The 24,224-nt window shown below is 34.1% G+C and overlaps 2 protein-coding genes across 4 annotated transcripts in view; one reads left to right on the plus strand and one right to left on the minus strand.

Moving 5' to 3' along the window:
* The window catches only part of mark4b (MAP/microtubule affinity-regulating kinase 4b), a 187,237-nt gene extending 163,986 nt beyond the window's left edge, over positions 1–23,251 (plus strand). Inside the window, exons 12-18 of one of the 3 annotated variants that reach the window (XM_039769301.1) lie at positions 2,455–2,632; positions 6,043–6,254; positions 8,433–8,536; positions 10,812–11,081; positions 13,866–13,951; positions 18,419–18,463; positions 22,348–22,507. In XM_039769301.1, coding sequence (XP_039625235.1) covers positions 2,455–2,632; positions 6,043–6,254; positions 8,433–8,536; positions 10,812–11,081; positions 13,866–13,951; positions 18,419–18,463; positions 22,348–22,412 — 960 coding nt within the window. In that variant the 3' untranslated portion in view covers positions 22,413–22,507. Of the gene's footprint in view, positions 1–2,454; positions 2,633–6,042; positions 6,255–8,432; positions 8,537–10,811; positions 11,082–13,865; positions 13,952–18,418; positions 18,464–22,347 lie in introns of all 3 variants that reach the window. The other 2 variants (XM_039769300.1, XM_039769302.1) reach the window with 2 other exon arrangements.
* Positions 15,173–24,224, minus strand: part of LOC120539329 (solute carrier family 22 member 6-A-like) — a 64,218-nt gene continuing 55,166 nt past the window's right edge. Inside the window, exon 11 of the transcript XR_005635589.1 lies at positions 15,173–15,234. The gene's annotated coding sequence lies outside the window, so the exon portion shown is untranslated. The remainder of the gene's footprint in view (positions 15,235–24,224) is intronic.

The raw sequence follows: 24,224 nt of genomic DNA on the forward strand, positions 1-24,224 counted from the left end.
CCACCTGTTGGTTTCAGTATGTGTTCTGATTTGAATCATCATGGGCAGGCCATTTTCAGATTCAGTATGCAACCTCTTCTTAGATCAGTCTGCCATAGGATTACACTATCAAGACCATAAAGCTCCTGATAACAACATTCTGATAATCACTCTGGTTCACCAGTACAAGAAGCTTACCATATTCTAAATCCTGAGACAGAACTACAATTTAAGTAAAATAAAGTGGTAATTCAACAAATTACCACAATTTTAATGTATACATACAGTACTAGTAAATCAGGTACCTAAATGGAGCAACCCAAGTCAGGCACAGAGTAAACCTGTTACAATATTAAATATTATTTGTGTATTATCAAAACCTTGTCACTAAGCAAAGTGTACTGGCTATAGCATCCCTGATCACCCGTTAAGAAATTGTTATTTGTGTAACTGTCAAAAAAAAAAAGAAAAATAGCATGTGTGATTTAAGCAAGGCATTCAATTAAAAATATTTTACAGGCATCTCTCATATCACTGAATAAGAAGGAATATAGATGAATAACTAAGAAACTTGATGACAGATATACAAAGTGAGAATACCATGTCAGTAAATATAAAATGCTTCTGTTAACTTCCATTACAGACAGTAAACAAACCCTTTAAACGCACAATAGTCTTCCAATGTGTCAAACAATTTTTAAGTTTTGAAAGTGTAAAAGTCCTATGTGGTGTCATAAAAGTAAGGTGTGGATGAAAGAAAAAGAAAAAAAACAAACCAAAATTTTACAATACAAGTAGGGCAACACCCTGATTATAAAGCCGTAAATGTTAAGTTTAAATTTATTTTTGTTCTTTGTGCCTGCTGTATTTCTTTGATTCAAAACAATAATTGACCTGGCCAGTCTCAAAATTAATAGATTAATGAACATTTAACTTACCTGTTAGAATTCAAGATCTATACACTAATGTCATGGTATTATAAATGTATATATTTACAAAAGCATCAAAAAACATTTTTAAAACACATACAGTATAAAGAATTTAAGATTATGATTTGCGTGTTTTTAAAGCTTATTGAATACCCCACAACAGAGCTACTATTCATCCTCCTGTTTTATATATTCATTTTTAGTGGTATTGGGCACAGGACAACATGATCTAAAAGAGTAACAAAAAGTATGAAGAGGAAAAAAGCCTACTAAGGACATGAAACTTCTCCAACCAAATAGTGTGTGGACCACCAGGGGGCATTCAGCTCCTCAACCCTGACACAAACAATCACAGAGCCCATTATTATCTCACAGTATGCCATAAATCTAAGTAAAGGAGTGTATTTCTTTTGCCATGAAGCTGTAGCAACCCAGGGGGGCTGTCCTCTACTATCTTTAGGGGAGATAATTTCTCAACCGTACTTTCTCCCTTGGCCCTTGAACCCAGTTTGTGTCCCAGCTGGGTAATGATCCTGGCCATCCATCACAATTGACATTAGGCAAGTTATTTTTTGTGATTTATGCAGCCTGTATTATATATGCATATAGCCTATTTGCAGCCTCTCCACCAGTCATTTTTCTTTTTCTCTGGTAGTGGGTGCTGGTTCACATCATATGTAATGATGAGCACTTGGTGCACTTAATTATCTGGAAGAATTTATTCAAGAATAAAGACTAACATTTTTCCTTTTAATGACATTAAAAGAGTGCTTGATTTAAATATATTTCTGAAGTTTTTTTGGTAATAATGCATGAAAATGAAAGTCCATAAATTGCAATCCCCCATGTGTTTTAAACCACTTGCTCACAATAGTCAACAAGTTAGAAAAAGTATGAAATTGCGTAACATTCAGGTGTATTTTTAGGACTTTTAGGAGTTTATTTCATCAAAGAGATGGATGTGATGTTATAGTTTATTAAATATTTTTCTAAAACAATGAATCATCCAAATGTAACACTGGTAATACACTACAGAATGTAATTATACACACCAGGAGAGTTGAAGTGCATGCTTTTAACAGCATTTTATAATATGTAGGAAAAATGGATCCCAAATAGGCTTGTGATTGTTAGAATAACTCACTCATTGACAGAAAAGTCCAACTTGCATAATATACAAAATTGTACTTTTTGAACTATGGTTAGTTTTTTGTTGATGAGGTCTATGACCAATTGCCGTTCATATTTCTTAAAAATAAATACTTTAAAAGTATAGACTTGTTATCACCAGAATAAGTTACATTTGAAAATGAAACTGTTTCTGAAATCTAAGTTGTTTTTTGTTCTTTGTCATTCTTCTTTTATAATTCATTTTAAACATTTGTACTGCTCTTGCTCATTTATCAACAATACTAATTTACATTTTTCATATTTTGAGTAATTGTCTGTTTTAATTTGCACTGTACAATTTAACATGCTGTTTCAAACATTCTTTACTGATTATTCACCTTTAAAATTAAATTTGCAAATCATTTTTTCCTTATAGCTGGAATGTGCTGAATCTAATTTAGGAAGTACCCTTTCTTTGGCTCGAATACGACCAGCTAATGACATCACCAATGGAACCAGCAAGCATTCATCAACATCGTCATCTTCATCATCACACAGCAAAAGCCAGCGAAGTTCCTCAACTTACCACAGGCAACGACGGCATAGTGATTTCTGTAAGTTATTGTAAATGCTGAGAAACTTTGGAGCTTTATACAGGGCAAATTTGTCTTTTTTACAGAAGCTCTTTAAATAAATAAATTAATTAATTAATATATATATATATATATATATATATATATATATATAATATAATATGCAAGGACACAATAATCTGAGCATACACCAGAATAACTATGACGGATGAAAATTAAAAAGAAAGAGAACTTGTGGTTTAACAGTCATAGTCACAGTGAGGCATTATAAAGGTGTATTGCTGTTGCTATAAAGGAGCCCTGGTAGTGTTTCTTCACACACTTATGCTGATTTATTGGCTGAACAACAGTTTAAGGTTGTCAGAAAGAAGATGTGTAGAACTGTTCCTAATGGCACTCAGTTTTATTTTAATTATGTCCTTTGCTTCTACTTCCAAGGAGTCTAGAGTCCATCAAATAACTGAGCCTGTTCTTTGTGTGTCTTTTTTTTTTTTTTAGACACCAGTGGTGTAATAATCAACATTTCTCAAAATACTTAGTTTGCCATCCATATAGCAATATTTTGAATGATGTTAGTATCCTGTGAAATGTGGACACATATAGGCATTTTTTGTGATCTCTGAGCTCCACAACTGTAACTCTAATTTATATATTGTATTTTTCTTTTTTCATCATTGCAGGTCATAGTACAGTATTTTCTTTTTATTTCTTGCTTAGTCCCTATACACTTGAAAGATACTGATCTTGGGGATATTTAATTTTTTTCACAAAGCCTCAATACATGAAGAAATTTTGGTCAGCATAGTATTCTAAACCCTACGTTTATAGTATATAAAGATGAAATATACAAGTCATCCTTGTTTTGCAGGCATTTAATAAATTTATCATACAAGTAATAGCATGGTATTGATTAGGTCAAAAGTATATATAAAGAACCTTTAATAGCCCATTTTATGGTAACACCAGATGAAACACCATAGCTTAGACATCACACTTTAATGATAACATACTGAACAATACATTTTGCTCAAGTGAAAGAATGGTAACCTGCTTCTTATAATACAACAGAAAAACGGTGTAGTGTATTAGTTAGAGAAAAGTAAGCTTATACATAAAGAACAATTGAAATGTTCAATATTTTTAAGTTCTTTGTCAGTTTTATCTTCAAGTAATACTCAATAAAAGAGGTACTGAATATACTCAGTTCCTGCAAGCCATGTAGCCATTGTATTGTACTGTTCAATAAAATACATTTAAAAAAAATCATTTAGCTCAACTGCATATAACAGCATAGGATAGGACCTGTGTTCTAGAGTAGAGGCACCTCGAGGCAATGCAAAATGTGTAATGTTACATTTGCATTAATAATAATATAATGAATTTGTTTTTTTGAATGAATTTGTGAATTTCCCCTTGGGATTAATAAAGTATCTATCTATCTATCTATCTATCTATCTATCTATCTATCTATCTATCTATCTATCTATCTATCTATCTATCTATCCATCTACTGCATTAGTCAGTTCTCAGTTTGAGGTTATTCAGGTTCATTAAAAACTAATTTCAAGTCTGGGTTTAGTCAAGTAATACAGTATTTTGGAAGATCAAGTCAGATTTGTTTATATATTATTATTATTTATTTATTTATAAAGCACTTTAAAAACAACATCAAGGCTGACCAAAGTGATGTACAATAAAAACCCAACATATCAGACACACAATACCCAAAGGTTAAATGAAATAGAAACATATAAACACATAGGAGCTAAAGAGATTCGTAATAAAAAGTATACAGATAGCCAACATATCATACTGGGTTAAAAGCCAGAGAGTAAAAGTGTGTTTTTAAATAAGATATAAAGACAGCTAGTGAAGGAGCCTGCCTAACGTGCAACGGCAAATTGTTCCAGAGTTTTGGGGCTGCAACTGAAAAAGCCCGGTGACCTCGGAGTTTGCATTGTGCCTTGGCAACATGTAAAAGCATCTGTTTAACTGTTTAAGTCCATCTGTCTAGATTCCTAGGGTTTTTGAATAACAAAACATAAAAGTAAATGTCCACCAGTACAAATGCAAAGTTGTTAGGCACGGTCAGGTTAGGTGAAGATTAGGATGTGGTGTAATTGTTATATATATTTATTTAATGTGATACCATCTGGTGCAGATAAAATAGTATAAACATAATTAACTTAACTCCTATCAGCTTGTCTTAGAAGGATTTAACCTTCATTTGAGCTGATCCTCCATTTTCCATCTTATATTCAGAACTTAGATCACTCTTTAAACACATGCTTATCAAGTTTATTAACAGTTACAGATCGTCCAGCAACTCTCAAACCAACCACAAATTCACTCAGACTAGCTCAACTTAGAGAAAGATACCTTAAACCAGACTGTTGATTCAAAGTCTATAACTGGCTACCACTTAAATTTAATTATTGTTCTTAAACCAGTGATGTTAATCTATTGTCATTTCTTAATTCAATACCAAGTACTGTATTCCTAATGCAATTCTTCATAAGACTCTTATTTTAAAAACCAAACAAAATACTGCCCATCCTGAATGTTAGTCCTGTGAATATTGTTATTTTCTGTGGAGACTTTCATCAAATGAACACAGAATATTCACTATAAATAAAACTAAAAATATAAGGTCAGCTGCCTTTTTATTATGAATCAAGAAGAAACAACTTTTTATGCATGTTCTTATAACTAGAATATAAAGTAGAATTTGTACAGCACCACCATCTGCTTTAAGGGTAGTTCTATCATATATTGCATATTTAATTTAAAAGCATATATTATTTTCAACATTTATTTGCAAATATAAGTAAATTTTTTCATGAACTGCATATGACAAACTAAACAATCACAAAATTCCAAGATAACTAAATTCAAAGACTCTGAATTGCATAGACTGGGCTAACAAATTCTTGTTTTAAAGTTTTGTCAATGAGGTCTTGGTGGATTTTATGGACTTTTAGCAGGAGTTTATTACTTTGTATTACTTCCGTTTTTTCTTTGATGTTCTTGTATTATGCAGCACATTAGTCCTGTGTGGACTTTGTATATTCTCCATGTGTCTGTATCAGTTTTTCTCTGAGTACTCCAGTTTTTCTCCTACATCGTCATAGATGTGCATGTGCCTAAATTGCCTAACAGCCTCAAAGGTTCTAACTTCCCACAATCCAGATCTTGGATTATGCACATTTGGGAATGTTATTTTATGCATAAGATCATTCGGGAACCAATATCCTTGTTGGTTTATACAACTTAGACACATGCATTTCATAAAGCCTGCCTACATCTGTCATGGCACTTTGATTAAACACAGATGCAATCATTTACAAGGAAAATCTATTGAAACTACAGTATTCATAAGGAAATTAGTATGAAGGATATGTAATGTCTCCATTTGTAATGTTTTAATGCAGGTGGGCCATCTTTACCAGCAGCCCATCCAAAACGTAGCCCCACCAGTACAGAGGATACAGAGCTCAAAGAAGAGCGCATGCCTTCCCGCAAAGCCAGTTGCAGCGTTGTGGGCAGCCGCAGCATTCCGCCATCCAGTCCAATGGTTAGCAGTGCCAATAATCCCAACAAATCAGAGATTCCAGAGAGACGTAAAGAAATTAATGCCACAACTGTAAGTGTTCTTTTTCTTTTTTACATTTAACCTATATAATACAAGTGAATAGACAAACAACATGTTGTATATGAATTTCTTAACAACTGCACACGCGGAATCATTATTTTGTATATAATAAAGTATTACCATTTATTATAAAATCTGTTAAAGTTGCACAAAAAGATACATTAAATGGTACATTGCATGATAATAATACTAGATTGTGATTTGCAAAGCCATTAAGATACTAAATAATATTAAATATTATTAAATAAATATAGGAAGTAGAACACCATTTGACTCAAACAGGATGCTCAAGCATCTCAATCAGCTATTTCTAGTAATCTGTAAATTCTACAGTAAACCAGAAGAGGGCACCACTTTCTTGATTAAATTTTTTTTATCTGTGCTGGGATTGGAATAAGACATATGTCCTGTTTACTTTTAAAAAAAACTAATGTGTTTCAAACAGTGCCATGATTTATCACATCAGTAATCTGTCTTTAATTTGCCTTTTCTCAGTTTAATTTCATTCATTTCACCCGTGGCTCAGGCCTCAGTTTCCAGAAAAAGTGTTACTCCTGTAATTGCAAGAAGTGGGATTAATCTTCTCTCAGGTTTCTGTATGTGTTTTGCAAGCAAATAAAGTGTGAAAATATGCTAATGTAGTCTGACATGAGGTGTTACTATAAATCTCCCTTGGCACATCAGTAATAGTAAATGTTTTATGCAAGCTCACTATTTCTTTCATTAAATGTAAACAGTTATTTGTTATTTCTGCCTGTATAGCTCTCTGTCAAATAGGTGTAACTAAGCAGGAAAATGGATAAGTTTCAGAATTATTCTCTCAGTGAAATATGCTAATTTAGTCTAGCATGTGATGTTGCCTGTTGAAAATGACCAAACGTAATGACATAATTTCAGCAACACTCATTAATGTATTTTTCAGGCAGTTTACGGTCTTTGCTTTTGTTGCATTCAAGCCAAAAGTAATAAAGAAAGTAAAAGAAAAGTAAGAAGAAAGTCCCGTGTTTTATTAATTTTTTAATAGAATTTCTGTTTGTTTAATCTTTTCTAATTCAAAGAAAAGAAATAAAAGTTTATGTCATAATTGACCTATTCTGGTTTTAAAACAACCTAGCCACATTGTATGCTATACTGTTAAATGCATGTTGCTTGTAGTTCACTTTTAAATCTCTTCTGGTGGCCCCCTTACAAAAATATGGAAGCCCCCCTCTTTTATTTTTTGATTAGGGACTCTGTTGTAACAAAAAGAAGGCAGTATAGGAGCTCACCAGGGAGAAGGCTGAGAAGAGAAAGTTGTGAAAATTTTAAGAGTTACCAAGAAAAAAAAACATTATCAGGCAATTTCTTACATTTTCAAAATAAGATGAATTTCCATTTTTGAGAACTAAAAAAAATTACATACAGAGTTGTGAATTATGCAGTGTGCATTTCAGGCAAAACTATAATAAAAATATGTTGATTAATAACTGTAAAGCAAAATGAAAAAATAGAAGTTGTTTGCAGCAAATGTCATTGCACTAAATAAATCTGAATTTTTAAAAGTAAATGTAATGCTGTCTACATATAACTTTAAACATTGATGCCCACTGGTGCATACTGTATTGCTTAGTTCATAAAATTAAAAGCATAAATATTGTTTTATTGGCTTTTTTTTGATGATATATCACCTTATAAAAGTTTGAATACATGTTCACAGTCTAAAAAGACAGGGATTAAAATTCCAACCCAGTCAGTTTCTGATTTGCATTGTACAATTAATGAGGGCTGATCACGATTTGCTTTGAACAGTAAGAGTGAGCAAGGTGTGTGTGTGCATGAGTATGCTCTGTCATAGAATGGGGATCCCATCAAGGAATTGTACCTGCCTCTGGCCTAGTGAAGCCAGGATAGACTCTGACTTAATTCAAGCAAGGTCTGGAAATGTGTGGATGGATGCAATAATCTAGTATCCTGAGTGTATCCTTTTGAATAAATGAGCTTTATAGAGTAAACACCCCAGAGATAGGATTTTTATTTTGTTACAGTACCGTGTCTGTGTTTTGGTAGCTTCAAATAATACTAAACCATTAGATGAAACACATTGTTTTTAATGTTATATACCATTATCAGTGTTTTTTCTTATGCAATTTGTGTTTTCTCTTTATTCAGTCTTGTTTTCTTGTGTTTTAGAATAATATCCCAGCCAGTGCCATGACAAGAAGGAACACATATGTATGTACAGACCGCTCAAATACAGACAGACATTCTTTACTACAAAATGGCAAGGAGAACAGGTAACATTGCTGTTACTATGACAAAAGTGTTTGTTACCGTAATTAAATAAAAGTGTGCTCCACTTTATTAAGTGTTCCCTTTAAATTATTAATATTGTGTAGGCCAAGTGCTACCATAAATAAACACACCATGATGTATTCAATATAGTAGTCTCAGAACTGGAATACAACTGAGGATTGCTATTTTTGTCCAGAGTCAATACCAGCCTTAAGTTTGAGTCATTTTTAATTAGTTAGCATACTTATTCTCTCATTCCAGAGAGTGATTCAGTTTTGTAAGAAGTTGACTTATAAACTCTGGAATAAGTTGGTTTGTGCTCTTTAATTATTTTCCTTTCTTTTTAAGCAATAATTTTCTTGTTAATAGTTTAGTCTAGCATGCTGGTACAAAGGTTAGAGGTGTTTCATGGTCTCAGGAGACTATGGCCCAGACTCTGTAAGGAGTGTAGAAATTTTCTGTGTCTGAATGAGTCTTTTCTCTGGGGTGATATGACCCTCTCAGTGTACTGCAGCAAACAGGTTCGAATTCTTCCATATTAGCAGAATTAGACGGTGAGTTAGAATCGTAGTGAAGGCTACCAGGTTAGAATGCACATTAAAAAATGGTGCTCTAATAACATACACAAAAGAAATCTTTTAGAGTATGTTGGTTTATGATAACTTCACAGCTGCTCAGTAAATAGTTGAAGATTCTAGTCCTATGTGATATAAGCTGAGGCTTAGCTAACAGAGCCTGCTGAGAAAGGTAAGTGCTTGAAGACATGAATTTCAGTTGAGGCTTAACATGGGGGAATTTCGTGATATGCATGCAATGTATGCCTTGTACATATTTAAGAATAATGTATTTAACTCTTAATGTAGTACCTTCCACATATTAACTGAGAATCAGATTATGAGATTTGGTTGATGCCCCTGCCTCATATTGTCCAAGTAATTCTTGTATTGACACTCGATTTCTTAGGGGGTGCTCAAACAGAAAATTTTTGAATATTTATGGCAATTTGTAGATATTGGATTGCAAATTAGAGCGCATATATAGAAAGGAGTGCAAGATCATATTTCCAAAGCAAGCCATGCTAGTAAGGTTCTAAGTGATATACGTACTGTATGCTTCTTTCTAGAGGCTTGAAGCTCCAGATGTTCAGTTCCCAGTAATAAAATAGATGAGGTAAAGCAAGCCATCCATCTATATTAAGTTCGCTGAAAAAATAATTTTGTTTAGTCTTGGTCTATTCCTAATCCATAAAAAATATAATGCATTATCATTTTTAAAGAAGACTTTATTTAAACAAATGAGGATATTACCATAAAAGGTATCAACGTAAGCAAAATATTTGTTTTAATAATATTAATTCTCTCAACTGTTGTTTAATGAAATATGGAGCATAGTAGCAAAGTTGTTCTGTTTAATATGTTCCATTGCTCTGGCATTGTGTAATCATTACTCCTAAAGATGTAAATGGATGTGAAAAATGAGAGATTTTCCAGTTTTGGACAAGGATGTGAAAGTGTTAAATGGAAATAATACACTCTTACTCCAATTGATCTTATTCCCAGGGATCCTGTGAAAATCATTCATTGTGTTTTGTTTATGTGATTCATTGTGTTTTACATATGTGATCAGTCCTGGCCTTTTAGTTAAAGCAGTACTTCCTCAGCATAAATGGATATATTTTTTTGTACAAGTCCATCTTTTAGAATTTCCATTATATCTGTTTTATAAATGGCAAGTGAGACAACTTCAACAGCCAAAGAATTGAAAACAGAGAAATCCTTGGCAAGTACCTTCTCCTAGAGCAAATAAATAAAGACTTATATAGAGTATAATTCTTTTATGTGGATAAATTGTTTTTAGTGTGGTTTAACATTACAAATTTTAACTCTTTCTATGATATATTGTATTGAATGTACTTCTTTTTTTTTTTTTTTGCTCCTTGTTGCTATAAGACCTCACTGGATTCAAGTGATGGTGAAATGGGTATATTATTAAACATAGTTTAAACTATTTTCCTAATTGAGGGTAAGACCAGCATTATATGTATATCATAAATTAACAATTAGACATTTGTAATATTCCATCCTAAATTTAAAACCAGTATTATATGTATATTATAAATTAACAGTTAGACATTTGAAATATTCCTTCCTAAATTTAATTTTACAATTGTGAGGCTCTAATTTCCTGCAACCCTTTATTAAATTGGGCAGGTTTAGATTTGAAAATGTTATGTTAATTATTAATGTGGTGTTTTTGATTTCACAAATGTGCCCACAGTACGGGATCTCATCGAGTACCACCGGCATCACCTTCTACACACAGTATTGCAGCCGCCACTTCCTCAGCCTGTGATCGTTCACGTCTTTCTCGTGGCTCCACTATTCGCAGCACCTTTCATGGTGGGCAGTTACGTGATCGACGATTGCCACCACATGCTGGACCACCCACTTCCCCAACTCTTTCCCATGATGCATCACCACTGCCACATGCACGGAGTCGTGCCACCTCTAGTCTCTTCAGTAAACTCACGTCTAAGCTAACACGGAGGTAAGTCACCCTCTGGAGAAGGTAGCTTTGATTTTAATCTACTTGTATTCTGACAAGATTTTTTTTGTGTGTTGGTAAAATTTAGCAGTTATTCATTTCTTTTTGATTAGAAGATGCAATAAACTTTTCTTTATTACAAACAAATTTCAATTCATATATCAGTGAAACGTGATTGCAAATTATCACAGTGGACCATCTTTCAGAACATTACAGTTTGTAAGTGGCAAATTGCTGATGTTCTGCCTTTGTTCATATTTACTCAACTATTGAAACTATGGCTCAAAACAGGCAGTGTTTTCATTGAATTAGAATTAAGGCCAAAAAGTTCCATCTTGGTCTCATCAGACCAGAGAATCTTATTTCTCACCATCTCAGAGTCCTTCAGGTGTCTTTTAGCAAACTCCAAGATAGAACTTTTTGGCCTTAATTCTAAGCGGTATGTGTGGAGACAACCAGGCACTGCTCATCACTTGTCCAATACAGTCCCCACAGTGAAGCATGGCGGTGGCAGCATTATGCTGTGGGGGTGTTTTTCAGCTGCAGGGACAGGACGACTGGTTGCAATTGAGGGAAAGATGAATGTGGCCAAGTACAGGGATATCCTGGACAAAAACCTTCTCCAGAGTGCTAAGGACCTCAGACTGGGCTGATGGTTTACCTTCCAACAACACAATGACCCTAAGCACACAGCTAAAATAACGAAGGAGTTGCTTCATAACAATTCTGTGACTGTTCTTGAATGGCCCAGCCAGAGCCCTGATTTAAACCCAATTGAGCATCTCTGGAGAGACCTAAAAATGGCTGTCCACCAACGTTTACCATCCAACCTGACAGAACTGGAGAAGATCTGCAAGGAGGAATGGCAGAGGATCCCCAAATCCAGGTGTGAAAAACTGGTTGCATCTTTCCCAAGAAGACTCATGGCTGTATTAGCTCAAAAGGGTGCTTCTACTAAATACTGAGCAAAGGGTCTGAATACTTAGGACCATGTGATATTTCAGTTTTTCTTTTTAATAAATCTGCAACAATTTAAAAATTATTTTTTGTCTGTCAATATGGGGTGCTGTGTGTACATTAATGAGGAAAAAAATTAATTTAAATGATTTTAGCAAATGGCTGCAATATAACAAAGAGGGTCTGAATACTTTCCGTACCCACTGTATATATATATATATATATATATATATATATATATATATATATATATATATATATATATATATATATATATATATATATATAATACATACAGGTTAGGTGTGGATGAAAGTTTAGTATCTGAGTTGATGTCAATGTATAACGAAGCATGAATAGTGGTTAGGACAGCAGGGGGGATTAGTGAACTTTTTGAAGTGAAGGTGGGTTCCTTTCTGAATCTGTTGCTTTTTGTGATAGTGATATTCAAACTGAACAAACAAGTATGTAAAGCATGGTCAGCTAACGTTCTATGCCGATGATCATATAGCATATAGCAAAATTTGAAGGAAACTGAAATGTAAACCTACTTTGAAGACTTAGAAGTGGTGAGTACATGGGACTGTGGCCTGTGTGGTGAAGATGTTAATTGAAACTCAATCTAATGAACAGTTTGTTGGAAGTGGGTACATAAAGATGTAGTGGTATGAAGGGCTGCAGTATAACTCATTACCCATCTTCCTTTCTTTGGTTGAACAAGCAGTTATTCGTATATTTGATCATATAAATTTCTTAATTTTATGTATTATAAATACCAGATACTGTACTGTAATTGTAAATTGAGTATCCCATTTTTTGAGTGAAATAAATGTCTTGAATTTATTAATAAGAAATTGATAGGTAAAAATTGTTCATGTAATATGTTCAGAAATATGCATTTACATTGATGTTGATGTGTTGCAGTTTACATTACAATCAGTGAAGGGGATCAGAAACCTCTTTCTCAGTGAAGTTAATGTTTTTAAACATAAAGTTGTATTTTTAAACTAAGCTTATTTAACCATGTCCTTGTATTCCATGCAAGTGTTGTATACAGTGCAGAGAGATGATAAAGAACATTTAAAAGTAGAGAATGCCAAAAACATGTTTATTTGGAATTCATTAAGGTTTGTGCTTAGTTGCTCACAATAAGTACTGCATTAATTGCTTATTTTGTGGAGGGTTTACAGTTATTTGAGACTATAATCATAATATTTCAAAATGTGAATGAAACATTACAGCTAAGCCAAACAACATATGCATATTCTCTCAAAAATCACTGAAACAAGTTTAGTCAACTTTCAAATATTTAGTAAAAATGACATTTTACTTTTAAATTACAAACCAAGTGAATTGCATTTTGTCTTATACTGTATTACATGATGTTACACGGATCATGCTGCCTGCAGCATCTCCCTATAGAGCATACCTGCACTGCCAGACTCGGGACAGCCATTAGATTTCTTGCATTTCTGGGGTCCAGTAATATTTGTTGTTGAGCAGTGTTCTAATATAAAATCTGTTGAGACTGATTTATGCAAATAAAAACAAAGAACAGTATATTTAAGAAGAGGTATTTTGTATTTACAGTTTTCCTCTGTGTATGTTATATTTGCTTTATTAAAAAATAGAATATGATTTCACTTTGAAAGAAATTTCTTAATCAGCACTACAACAGTGACATAATGAACAGTGTGCCAAGTCTGCCTTCATCTTTGTCAATCTGACTTGCAGTATTGTTCTTTGTCTGTTGTCGCTTTGGTTTTGCTTTCTTCATTGATATAAACCTTTCTTCTTCTTCCATTTCTCTCTCTTTTCCTTTTTCTCTAGGGTCAATCTTGACCCCAGTAAACGGCAGAACTCAAACAAATCTGTTTCAGGCTGTTCCTCTCTCCCACAGGGATCTAAAACAGTTAGTAAGTTTTTCTGCACGTCTTTATACTCTCCTTTCCTCTCTTCTGCCTGTTCATCTTATTCATTTATTCTCATTTCTCAGATTTTTAGCAATAAGGTATATTTCATTGTATTTGAAGAAACTGCTGTTTAAAAATGTATGGAAAATCTGGATAGTTTCAAATGCTGCGTATCCTAATCTTGAAATATGAAAATTCTTTCTTTTATATTAATATCTCTGGAAGTTGTTGTTATTATCATTTTGAATCATTCTCTTCATGCGTAATTTTTACTTTTATATGCAGTTAAAAGTTGTTTCAATTTAAAGTTTAAATCCAAAATGCAGTAGGTGGAGTTGATGCTGTGAACAATAGAAACTTGCAGCTTTATCTCAAACATACAAGGGCATATAAAAATATTTCAATTCTGTGCAAATAACTGTGGCTTTTCTACCTTTTTAGTAACTACAAGAGATTTTGACTTTTCAGTTTAAATTTTATAATAACTGTTACTCTTCATTCAAACTTTTAAAATATTTTGAACTGAAAAAAATTTAGACGTGAGCGTCATTAGGCTTTTTTCCCCCGAGGAACCAAGTTACCCAAACTATTTTATAACATTTCAGTAATTATTAACCGTTCTGATGTTGATCTTTCTGATCATAAAATAGGTCATTACAGAATTGGCGAAAAGAATTCATAATTAATTGGAGAATTGTAGTATTTGAGGGTTCCTCTAGAGTGCCTCTATCTCTTGCACAATTTAGCTCAAAAACTAATCAGCACATTGTCGTCTCATAACAGTCTTAAGTTTCAAGTTTGATATTTTTCTGTCTAGCCATTTTAGCTCTAGACCGTCCTCAAGAAACTGTGACACACAAACACATACCCATCATCAAGATATTGATGTTTTTGGTATAAGGGGACCCTAAAATGTCAAGCTCTGTCAAAAACCGGAGATCAAAATTTTTGACAAATGTAATGCTTTCATACCTCCCCCATAGACGATAGGTTATGGTAGGGGAGGGCACAAAGCAAAAAGTTATTTAGATAAAAATACTGAAAAATGGGACAAAAACAAAGATAAAGAGTTGGGGCACCACCTTTGTGACCCTGCATAACAGAATTTGAAAAAACAAGGAAAACGCAGTAAATGCAGAGCAGTCTTTTCAGACTGGAGTTCGGAATCGCAATGGAAACATGATGACTGACTTCAGGGTCATGAGTTTAAGTGGCATGAAGGGGAGGGTCCAGGTGGACAGACACAGAAGTGATATCAGCGATGGAGTGGCTGTCAATCTTCTGTTCTGCAGAGGGAGGAGAAGAGAAGACATTAATACACAGCACCAAGCCCTTGTCCAACGGGTAATTACAATCACCAAAGCCCTTAAATTGTCTCCCATATGCATGTGTGCGACATTACACAATACATTATTGTTGTAAAGCATTTCCATGAACATAACCTGATCAGCTACTCTTTGTATATATCTTTTTAGTTTCTTTTTGCCTGTTGGCATGAGGGGGAGTTGTCTCATGTAAGCCAACAGTTGGATAGAAACCTAGCCAAACGCTTCCAGCTTCATAAGTATATAATCTAACACTTTACAATAGGTACTTTAAGGGCTTGCTGCAGTGTTTTTAAAAGTCCAATGCTTCAACATGCTGAAAACATCCTCTGGGAGATTCACAAGTAGCATTGAATTGCAAAGCAGCAATTTTATTTTGACGTATCAATTCATATTTCTCAATTAAATGTAAAATGGAACATGGAATTTGCAGTTAAAAGTTACTGAAGCAGAAATTGAGTTTTTTGCCTTATATATACTACTACCTTTCACATCTTCACAATAGATTTGTCAAGAGTTATGACCAAACCACTATACACAAAACCAGCAATCAGTGTAAGAAGTCAAAGTTGCATAAAAACCAGTGTACAGTACAGGCATAAGTATTACCAATAATGTTTAAAAGCTAAAAAAAATGACTGTTGCCTTTCAGATCAATGTTTTAGGAAAATAAACTTTCATCAATTAATATTAATAGGTGTCAGCAAAATATATAGATTTACAGAATAACTGTTGTATGTATCCTAGGAGCAGACTGACATTAAATGATTAAGGTATAAAGTACAGTGGTACCTCGGTATACATCCTTGATCCGTTCCAGATCCTTTGACTTATACCAAACAGGACGTAAACCAAACAAATTTTTCCCATAAGAAATAAATGGAAAATGATTAATCCGTTCCCATGGAAAAAAAAATCCTATTGTTATTGGCATATTATACATTGATGGGGTTGTATAAAATTATTTAAACACTGCTTAATACTAAAATACATAAATACAAAAGCATTTAGATGAAATAAATGAAAATTTAACCTCACTTTACTTTTTAATAACGTCTTTGTTTTTCACAATCGTAGATACCGTCGTTCTCGGCATACAGTATGCAGCAGCCAAGTCCCAGATACGCATGCCACCTTCATACTTTCCAACAATCTATTCAAATTTACGCGAAAAACACAAAATCATGTGAAAATTCACAGAGAGTTATAGCGTGTACTGACGCTTGTGTGCAGTCATGGCTTTGTCTCGAGAGAGGTAAACAAGGGTAGTGTACGGTGTTCAAGCATGCGAGTCGTATTCCAAACAAAGGTCGTATACCAAGCAAACGTTTCCGCATCCAAACAGGACATATACTTGTTGGACTTATTCCAAAGCGGACGTATACCAAGGTACCACTGTACAACTGAAATGTAGATTTTTAAAACATTGAATAGAAAATTTGCAGAAATTAAACATTAGCGGAACCTTTATAGAAATATTTGCAAGAAGTTGCTTTAACAGTGCATCCACATTAAAGCTAGCTATAAACCAACACCTATTGTACATTAACATAACTTTTCTGAAAAAAGTGATTACTCAGATTTGTAAGCCATCTCTTAATTTAATTAATCTTTTCTGATCTCCAGAATTTGTGCAAACTTGATTCTTTTTTCTGGTCATATAGCAAAAAAGGTGGTCTTCAAGGCTGACATGTTAGGCCATGGTGTCAATAAATCAGCTAAATCTCTATAGGGAAGCCATATCTTACAACTGGAACTTTAATCAGACATCATGACCGCAAAGTATAGAAGGGCATGGAACAATATTGCATGACTAGGCTAGAAAAGCAGTTCATTTGGAACTGTCTGTGAACAAATCCTGTAAATTAAAATTGTCTGCCTATGATGACATGTCATTTAATTTATGTGTCTGTTCAGAATCATTTTGAGGTAATAGTAAGTACAATGCACAAGTGGTTCATCAACTAATCCTTAGCCAAGAATGTTTTTGTAGAGATTAAAATTAACAAACTTAAAATTGCATCTTTTACTTTTTTAAGATAAAAGAAGTGTCCAATATTAGTGCACAACTCTTAATAGGTGATGCAATATGCAGATGAACACAATCAGACACTTACAGTAAATACTTCAGTTAAAATTAAGAAAGTTGACAAAGGGAGTCCTGCAGTCATTCTCTTGCACTTCAGTTTTTATGTTGTGATAAGTTTATGAACAGAACACATATAATTTATGGCAGCAGCTCAAAACACTCGGACAGCATTCAGGAATTCATTTTCATGTACTAAAATTGTTGCCATTTGCTTTTGAAATTATTTACAACATTGCCTCTGGGAAATCTTTTCTTGGTTTACGCTTAATATGAAAATAAACACTAAACTGAAAAGTAAAATAACATTACTAATTTTGTGTAAACTTAACAATAATGCTTGAATAATATGACATTGCATACACAAATGGTATAAAATCATTATCTGTATCCTAATTGTAGTGGACCTGTTGTGGCACAGATGAATGGGAAAGAGTTACAAGAACAAAACATGCATACCTAAAAGCTACATATCTTTACATCTAAAAGCCAAGACTTTAAACTACGTCTGTGTCAGTGAGTAGGTACTTTTTGAAAACCAGCAATGCACATAAGTGCTCCCAAAATGTATAAATGTGTACATTTTTTAATAAGAACATAATGCATTTTAGCGATAGGTCAATTTTTGGCATTGCTAAATATAATACTTAGTGTTATATATGCAGACTTTGTTTTGCACAAAGTGCTTTCTTTAACAGCCTTGGTATATCTTAGATTGTGGGAATAAGCTGCAGTATATTTTAGTGTCCAAACCCTGAATATGTGAAAGTAAACACTATTTTGTGTTAAAATGGGTGTTATTTATATCCCTGATTGTAGACATAGGTAAACAGGATAAATGGGCATTTCATTTTTACTATTTCAGTTGCAAGCATACTAATTGTAATATACGGTTACAGGAGCTGAGTGTCTGTCTTGGTGAGCTTTATATTTAATAACTTTAACAGTTTAGAATATTTGAAACATTTCTCTTTGCTCATTTTTGTTAGTATAGGTTGTTCTATTTATATTGATGAAATGCTGACTTTCCTAACTGAATTTTTGTCTTCCTTTATTGAGGGTCACAGATGAACCTGAGAGAATCTGCAGATCTCCGATCGCAAGGTTAGTTTTTTTTTATAGCGATCCAATACAGACAAGCATTTTTAAGTTATTTATATTAAGTAGTATGCCTATCCTAGTCTATTTTGACTCTTACATGGTTCATTAAACAAGCAAGACAATGAGATGCAGTATGGGCTCTGTAACTGGGTGTTAATGTAACTAAATGTAATATAAATACTTAGAAAAAATAAAAACTGAGACAGTTTTATCTGGTAAATTAATAATAAATTAATAGCACTGCATTTCCATTAGCATTGGCAGCAACTGGTCAATAGTGTGCCTCATTGAATTTGCTCAGAAGGAATGGCACTTTGTTTGTTTAAAATCTACCCATCTTATTTTATATCATACTCATTTCATTCTTATTCATTTCTGCAAAGCACAAAAGCAGTTTCTCCAGAGAACTCTGCCAGTTGTCCGTGTATGGTTTGTCAATAGTTGTTGCTATTTTATTGTGCAGTATGGCCGAGTGAGTTAAACCGTCTCTCATCAAAGAGAAAAAAGAAAATTGAGAATCTAATCAAAAATGTGTCTGCTAAGGAAACAGATAAGTTTAGCTCTTGTGTGCACAGAGGCGCCACAATTTATCCAACTTGCTAGACTCAAAGCACTTTATCATTGCAGAGCTGCTTCCTGTAGCTGTTAACTGCCTAAATGTTTCCATGTAAATAGTGTTCACTCCCTCTGTACTAGACAAGAGAGTCCCTTTAAAGACTTTGATCCATTATGACTACTGTTGTGTCCAGGCCAGGACTTAGATTTTTCAGCTACCGGTTCCCTCATCATACGTTATATATCAGGCAGTGTGTCATGTTTCAGACTTTTTAGCAAATAGCTTCTTTTTATTTCTTTGGTTACAAACAAGTAAGTCTTTTCCTAACAAACAGTAAGGATAAGGAATCCTCTGATTTCAAGAGCTTTTTGGTCTCTTGAAATACAGTAATTCCAGAGTTTGAAAGCAAATGCTTGTGTATTGGACTAAACAGGTCTGGATTTTCTATGTCATTTTAATGTATTTATTTAATTGTTAGTTGCTTTTGTTCTGTACCTTACTGATTTTCTTCATTTATTTTGTTTCAAATGGTCTTTCCAGGTGTTCCACTATACAACATAAAAAATGATGATCATTATATTTCGCACCCACTGTTAGTATTTTCTGAACGGACAGATTATAGACAGTAACGCACTGAGGTGACGACCTTAGTACTGCAAGGTATGAAGGCAGTGTTGTCCTGCAGCATATGTATTGTCCCTTTTTGTGACCTACATTTTTGGACCATACTTTTTTCACAGACAGGACTTTTGCGTCAGAAATTTCAGGCTGTGTCTTACACTCTGTCTCTATCTCTGGCAAAAGCTCCACCAACTCTGCGTAGTTTGCAGAGGTCTTCTTTATCAATTATACCCTTAAGATGAGCACATTGCGTTTTCAAAATGATCATTTCTTTTTACGAGAATATTCTTATAATTAAGAATGATTAAAATGTGTAAACCTTGGTAACATAAGTTATTATAATATCAAGACAGTCCATTATTGACTGTGTGTACCAAGTGGTATAGCAGTTCGTGGAGTCAAAACCTTTAATCAAGTCAGTTAACTTCACTTAGAGGCATTTCTGTTGTGCTCCTGATATTTCTCATGTGGATGTCATGCTGTAAACATGTCAAGACTGTTAAATGTCTTTTTCGCCAAAAGCTACATTAACACTGGAAAACTGTAACTAAAATAACTAAAAAAGCACTTCATTAACCAAAAGAAAACTGAAAATTAGTCTGAAAATAAAACTGTATACTGTATATGAAAGCTATGTTGGTTTATGTAATCTGGTATTAAAATTATCCAATTTTTTTCTTTTGTTCTGGTCATGGGCAATATACAGTATCTGCTCACCTTGGTGAATAAATCAGTAAATGAGTGAATTGTTTGTGACTGAATAAATTAAAAAATGTCACTTTAATAAAATACATTTTAAAGCATGTCATGTAATGCATAAAAAGTTTCCAATTATTACATATGAATAGATATTATATAATAGTAAGTAGTGCTCACAGTATACCCAGCCTTAGGAACATTACTGTTGCCAGTCCCTCTTTCTTCACTAGAAGCCTTGCCACAATTTTTATATGAAGCCTAACGAGCATGATAGTTGTCAGATGCTTAGGCAGCACATGTTTTTGAACATGTACACATGGCAAAGATTGTTCATAAATGGGGATGACTTGTCTAGGAATACCTAAAAGTGTGGCAGGGACAGAAACAAGAGCAATCAAAGTGAAAAATGCCAACAGATTTAAAAACACTTAAATTGCTCTCTTAAAGAAGTTAGAGGTTAAGGACTGTGACATCCTGGAAAAACACAAACCTGCCAATGTTAAAATGAGAGGTTACATCGGTCAACAAACTTTAACTTTGCCACTATCCGGTCAGTTGAACACGAAAAAAAGTTGTTTCACTGGCATAGCTCTTTACTGAATGTCTAGGAGGAGGGGCAAATGACCTTCCTTTAGAAAATTCAGTGAAATGTTTAATCTTAAATTTAAAAGGTCCAGTACTGTTAAATTAAACAGATTGCTCCTTGAACAGATGCACTTGGCTACAAGACAAGTAACGCACATTTTTTAAAACATTCAAAAGATAGCTCTCTGTATAGAGGGCTTGGGCAAAAAGTGCCTCATGGAGTCTTTTGTGGACATACCTGCTGGTTTCTACAGTCTCATTGCAATGTAGGCAAAGCATGGATTTCTTAATCTTCATTGAATGACCATTTTTAAAACTTAATCTGCAACTAAATAAAAACTAATTGAGGTAATTCGCCAAAAACACAAACTAAATTAGCAATGATTAAAATGTCATAAACCTAAACTGAAATTAAAGTGAAAACGAAATGATTAGTGTGCTTTCAGTGATTTATATCTTTTAAACTCACACATAATGTATGCGCGGAGTCCAACGAATCTATATCTGTTTATTAAGCTCAACTTGTTTAAATAGCATTCTTTGCATCCTGATGTAGTTTTTCCTGGTAATCCACACCCCACCTTCTTCTTCCTTAATTTAACCATTTGCTTTTACTTTTTTAAAAGCAATTATGGTTTCCAGCATGTAACTACTATTGGTGTTCCTCATTGTAAATGAAGCACAGTCCTCTAAGGCTGGTGTTAACACCCCACAGTGTAATGCGGTGTGACACATCACTCATTTCTTTTAGAACAAAAGGCACTGTTTAAAAGTGCCATTCATAAACAGAGTACAACCCAAATGCTGAATGTGACATTTTGGGGCTGAATATTTTCAGCGGTCAAATATCTTATAATAGTTGTTTGCAATTAGTAATAGAAGTGCTAAAAAATGTTTGAAAGAATATCACCTTAGGCATCATTTGTCTGAAATTTAGAAAAGACATAATCATTGGTTTTGAAATGTATCTTGTCTGTGGATAGTATAACTTGGGATGGTATGACACATGTGTATTGTTTAATGACAGACACAATAAATTGCTACTTAATGAAAAGACGTCATCCTGTGAAAATATTTAAAGTGTATGCTACCCAGTAATTATGTTTTGTTTTTTTGTTTACTTGATTTATGTGATAGTTTGTATATTAAGACTGCTTTGTTTTCTGTTCACTTGACAAGTTTTGTGCATAAAATAAGATTTCATTATAATCGTATGCTTACAGTATGTAACAGAAATACTTGAATAGAATCAGCTTATCTGATGTCCAAAATTAGCCAAAAAAGTTTTTATTCATCCCAGGTGTTCCCCGCGTGGACCTTGCAAAATGCTTTGAGAATAGAGAGAGTAGCGCTATATAAATGTAAAGAATTATTATTATTATTTTGTATGTTAATAACACATATTCTCTGTCTTTCTCTAATCTAGTCGCCATCTACCTGGGAATAAAAAAGAGGCAGAGCCCCGGGCCTCCCGATCTGGCTGGGATGTGAAGGTGCGGAGCACACAGGACCCAACGGAGATGTTGGCAGCACTAAGAGAGGCTGTGCAAGCCTGTGGGTGCCAAGTGCACAGTGCTGGACCATTTCTGCTGTCTTGTACCAATGGAGTAGCGGGCTCCCGCATTGCTTTTGAAGCTGAAGTGTGCCACCTGCCAGCAGGACCTGCAGCAACTAGTGGAATATGCTTCAGACGGGTATGGGGTGCTCCCCTTGCCTTCCAACACATTGCCACAAAAATCTCCAAGGAACTGCAACTCTGAGGTTAGGACAGGATGAGGAAGGGGTTAGGCCTAGGACCTCAAAAGAAAACAAATATAAAAACATGGAGTATCCCCTTCCTCAATCCTTTTGTAGCTTAGCAGAGGCCTCCCAAAATCCCCCATAATTGTTTTATTTTTATTTTTATAAATTTTAACAGCTGCTGATTAAAGAGAAAGAGTACACAGTAAATTATTCTGTTCAAATGATCTTTTATAACACAACCAAGAGGCAGTTATATACAAAAGAAATTTATAAAGATATTGGATGAAGGCAAATCACGTAAAACAAACTGTTGCCGTTGTTGGAGTTCGATACTCTGCTCATATTATACTTTAACTACTCTGATCAAGGCTGTCGTAACCCCTTTTTCTTTCCCATGTTTGGCGATTCAAGCTGTAAAGTACGAATATCAAGCACTGCCAATATGTCAGTCGGTTCATTTTCTACAATGTATAAATTTAAATTCATGTATGCATTCAAATGTTTGTTAGTTCTGTAAAAGTTTTTTTTTTTTCTTTTGTTTTTTTGGCTGCCAGGTTTTGATTTTAAATGAGGATAGCAAACTATGATCCGAAGGTGTATTCTTTTAAAGAGAAGCAATGTGCAGATGCAGTTTGTGAAGGTCTATTAAAAGTCTGTCATGTGCTACTGTGACGTCAAAATGCTCTAAAAAAGAGGAGCGTGGAGACCCGTGCTTCAGAGCCTTGTACCTGATTTTTATGACATTGTCATCTTCATTCCTACTTGTACACACTAGAGTGTGATTTAAGAGTAAGATGGCTTTTCAGCTGGTTATTAATAGCATTTCAGTAATCACTGAAAACATTAATTTGGTACTCAGTGAAAGGTTCGGTTGGAATGAAGACGGAAGCTTAGTCCACACTAACACGGATGAATTGCTGTTTTTTGGTTTTCCATCCACTGTGAAACTGTGTTTTCAACCACCAAATCTTTTTGAAAACCGTTTCCAAAGTGTATTCATTTGGAAACACTGTCTCTCGTATGACAGTGTGAATGGGGAAGGTGAAACTTTTTAAAAACTGTGAAGCTTGATTGTCTTGTGATCAAGTACCGATTTCAGTTTTATTGTGATAAACTCCCATCTTTAATGTTGGGATTCTCTGCATGAGCCAATGGGAACTATGCTTTGAATGGCTCAAATATTTTACCATATTAATTTGGACAAGGCTCCCAGTCTATATTTTCCATGGCTTTGGCTACCTTATACTTACTTGTTATGTTTAAAACTACAGTGGTACCTTGGTATACATCCGGTTTGGAATAAGTCCAACTTGGTATACGTCCTGTTTGGACGTGAAATATTTTGCTTGGTATAAGACCTTTGTTTGGAATACGACTCGCATGCTTGAACACGACGCACTACCCTTGTTTACTTCTATCGAGACAAAGCCACGACTGCACACGAGTGTCAGTACGCCAGTTGCTAGCATTCAGTAAACAACCCGCGCTATAACTCTCTGTGAATTTTCACGTGATTTTGTGTTTTTTCGTATAAATTTGAATTGGTTCTTGAAAAGTATG

This window comes from Polypterus senegalus, chromosome 11, assembly GCF_016835505.1.
Source record: "Polypterus senegalus isolate Bchr_013 chromosome 11, ASM1683550v1, whole genome shotgun sequence".
NCBI lineage: Eukaryota > Metazoa > Chordata > Cladistia > Polypteriformes > Polypteridae > Polypterus > Polypterus senegalus.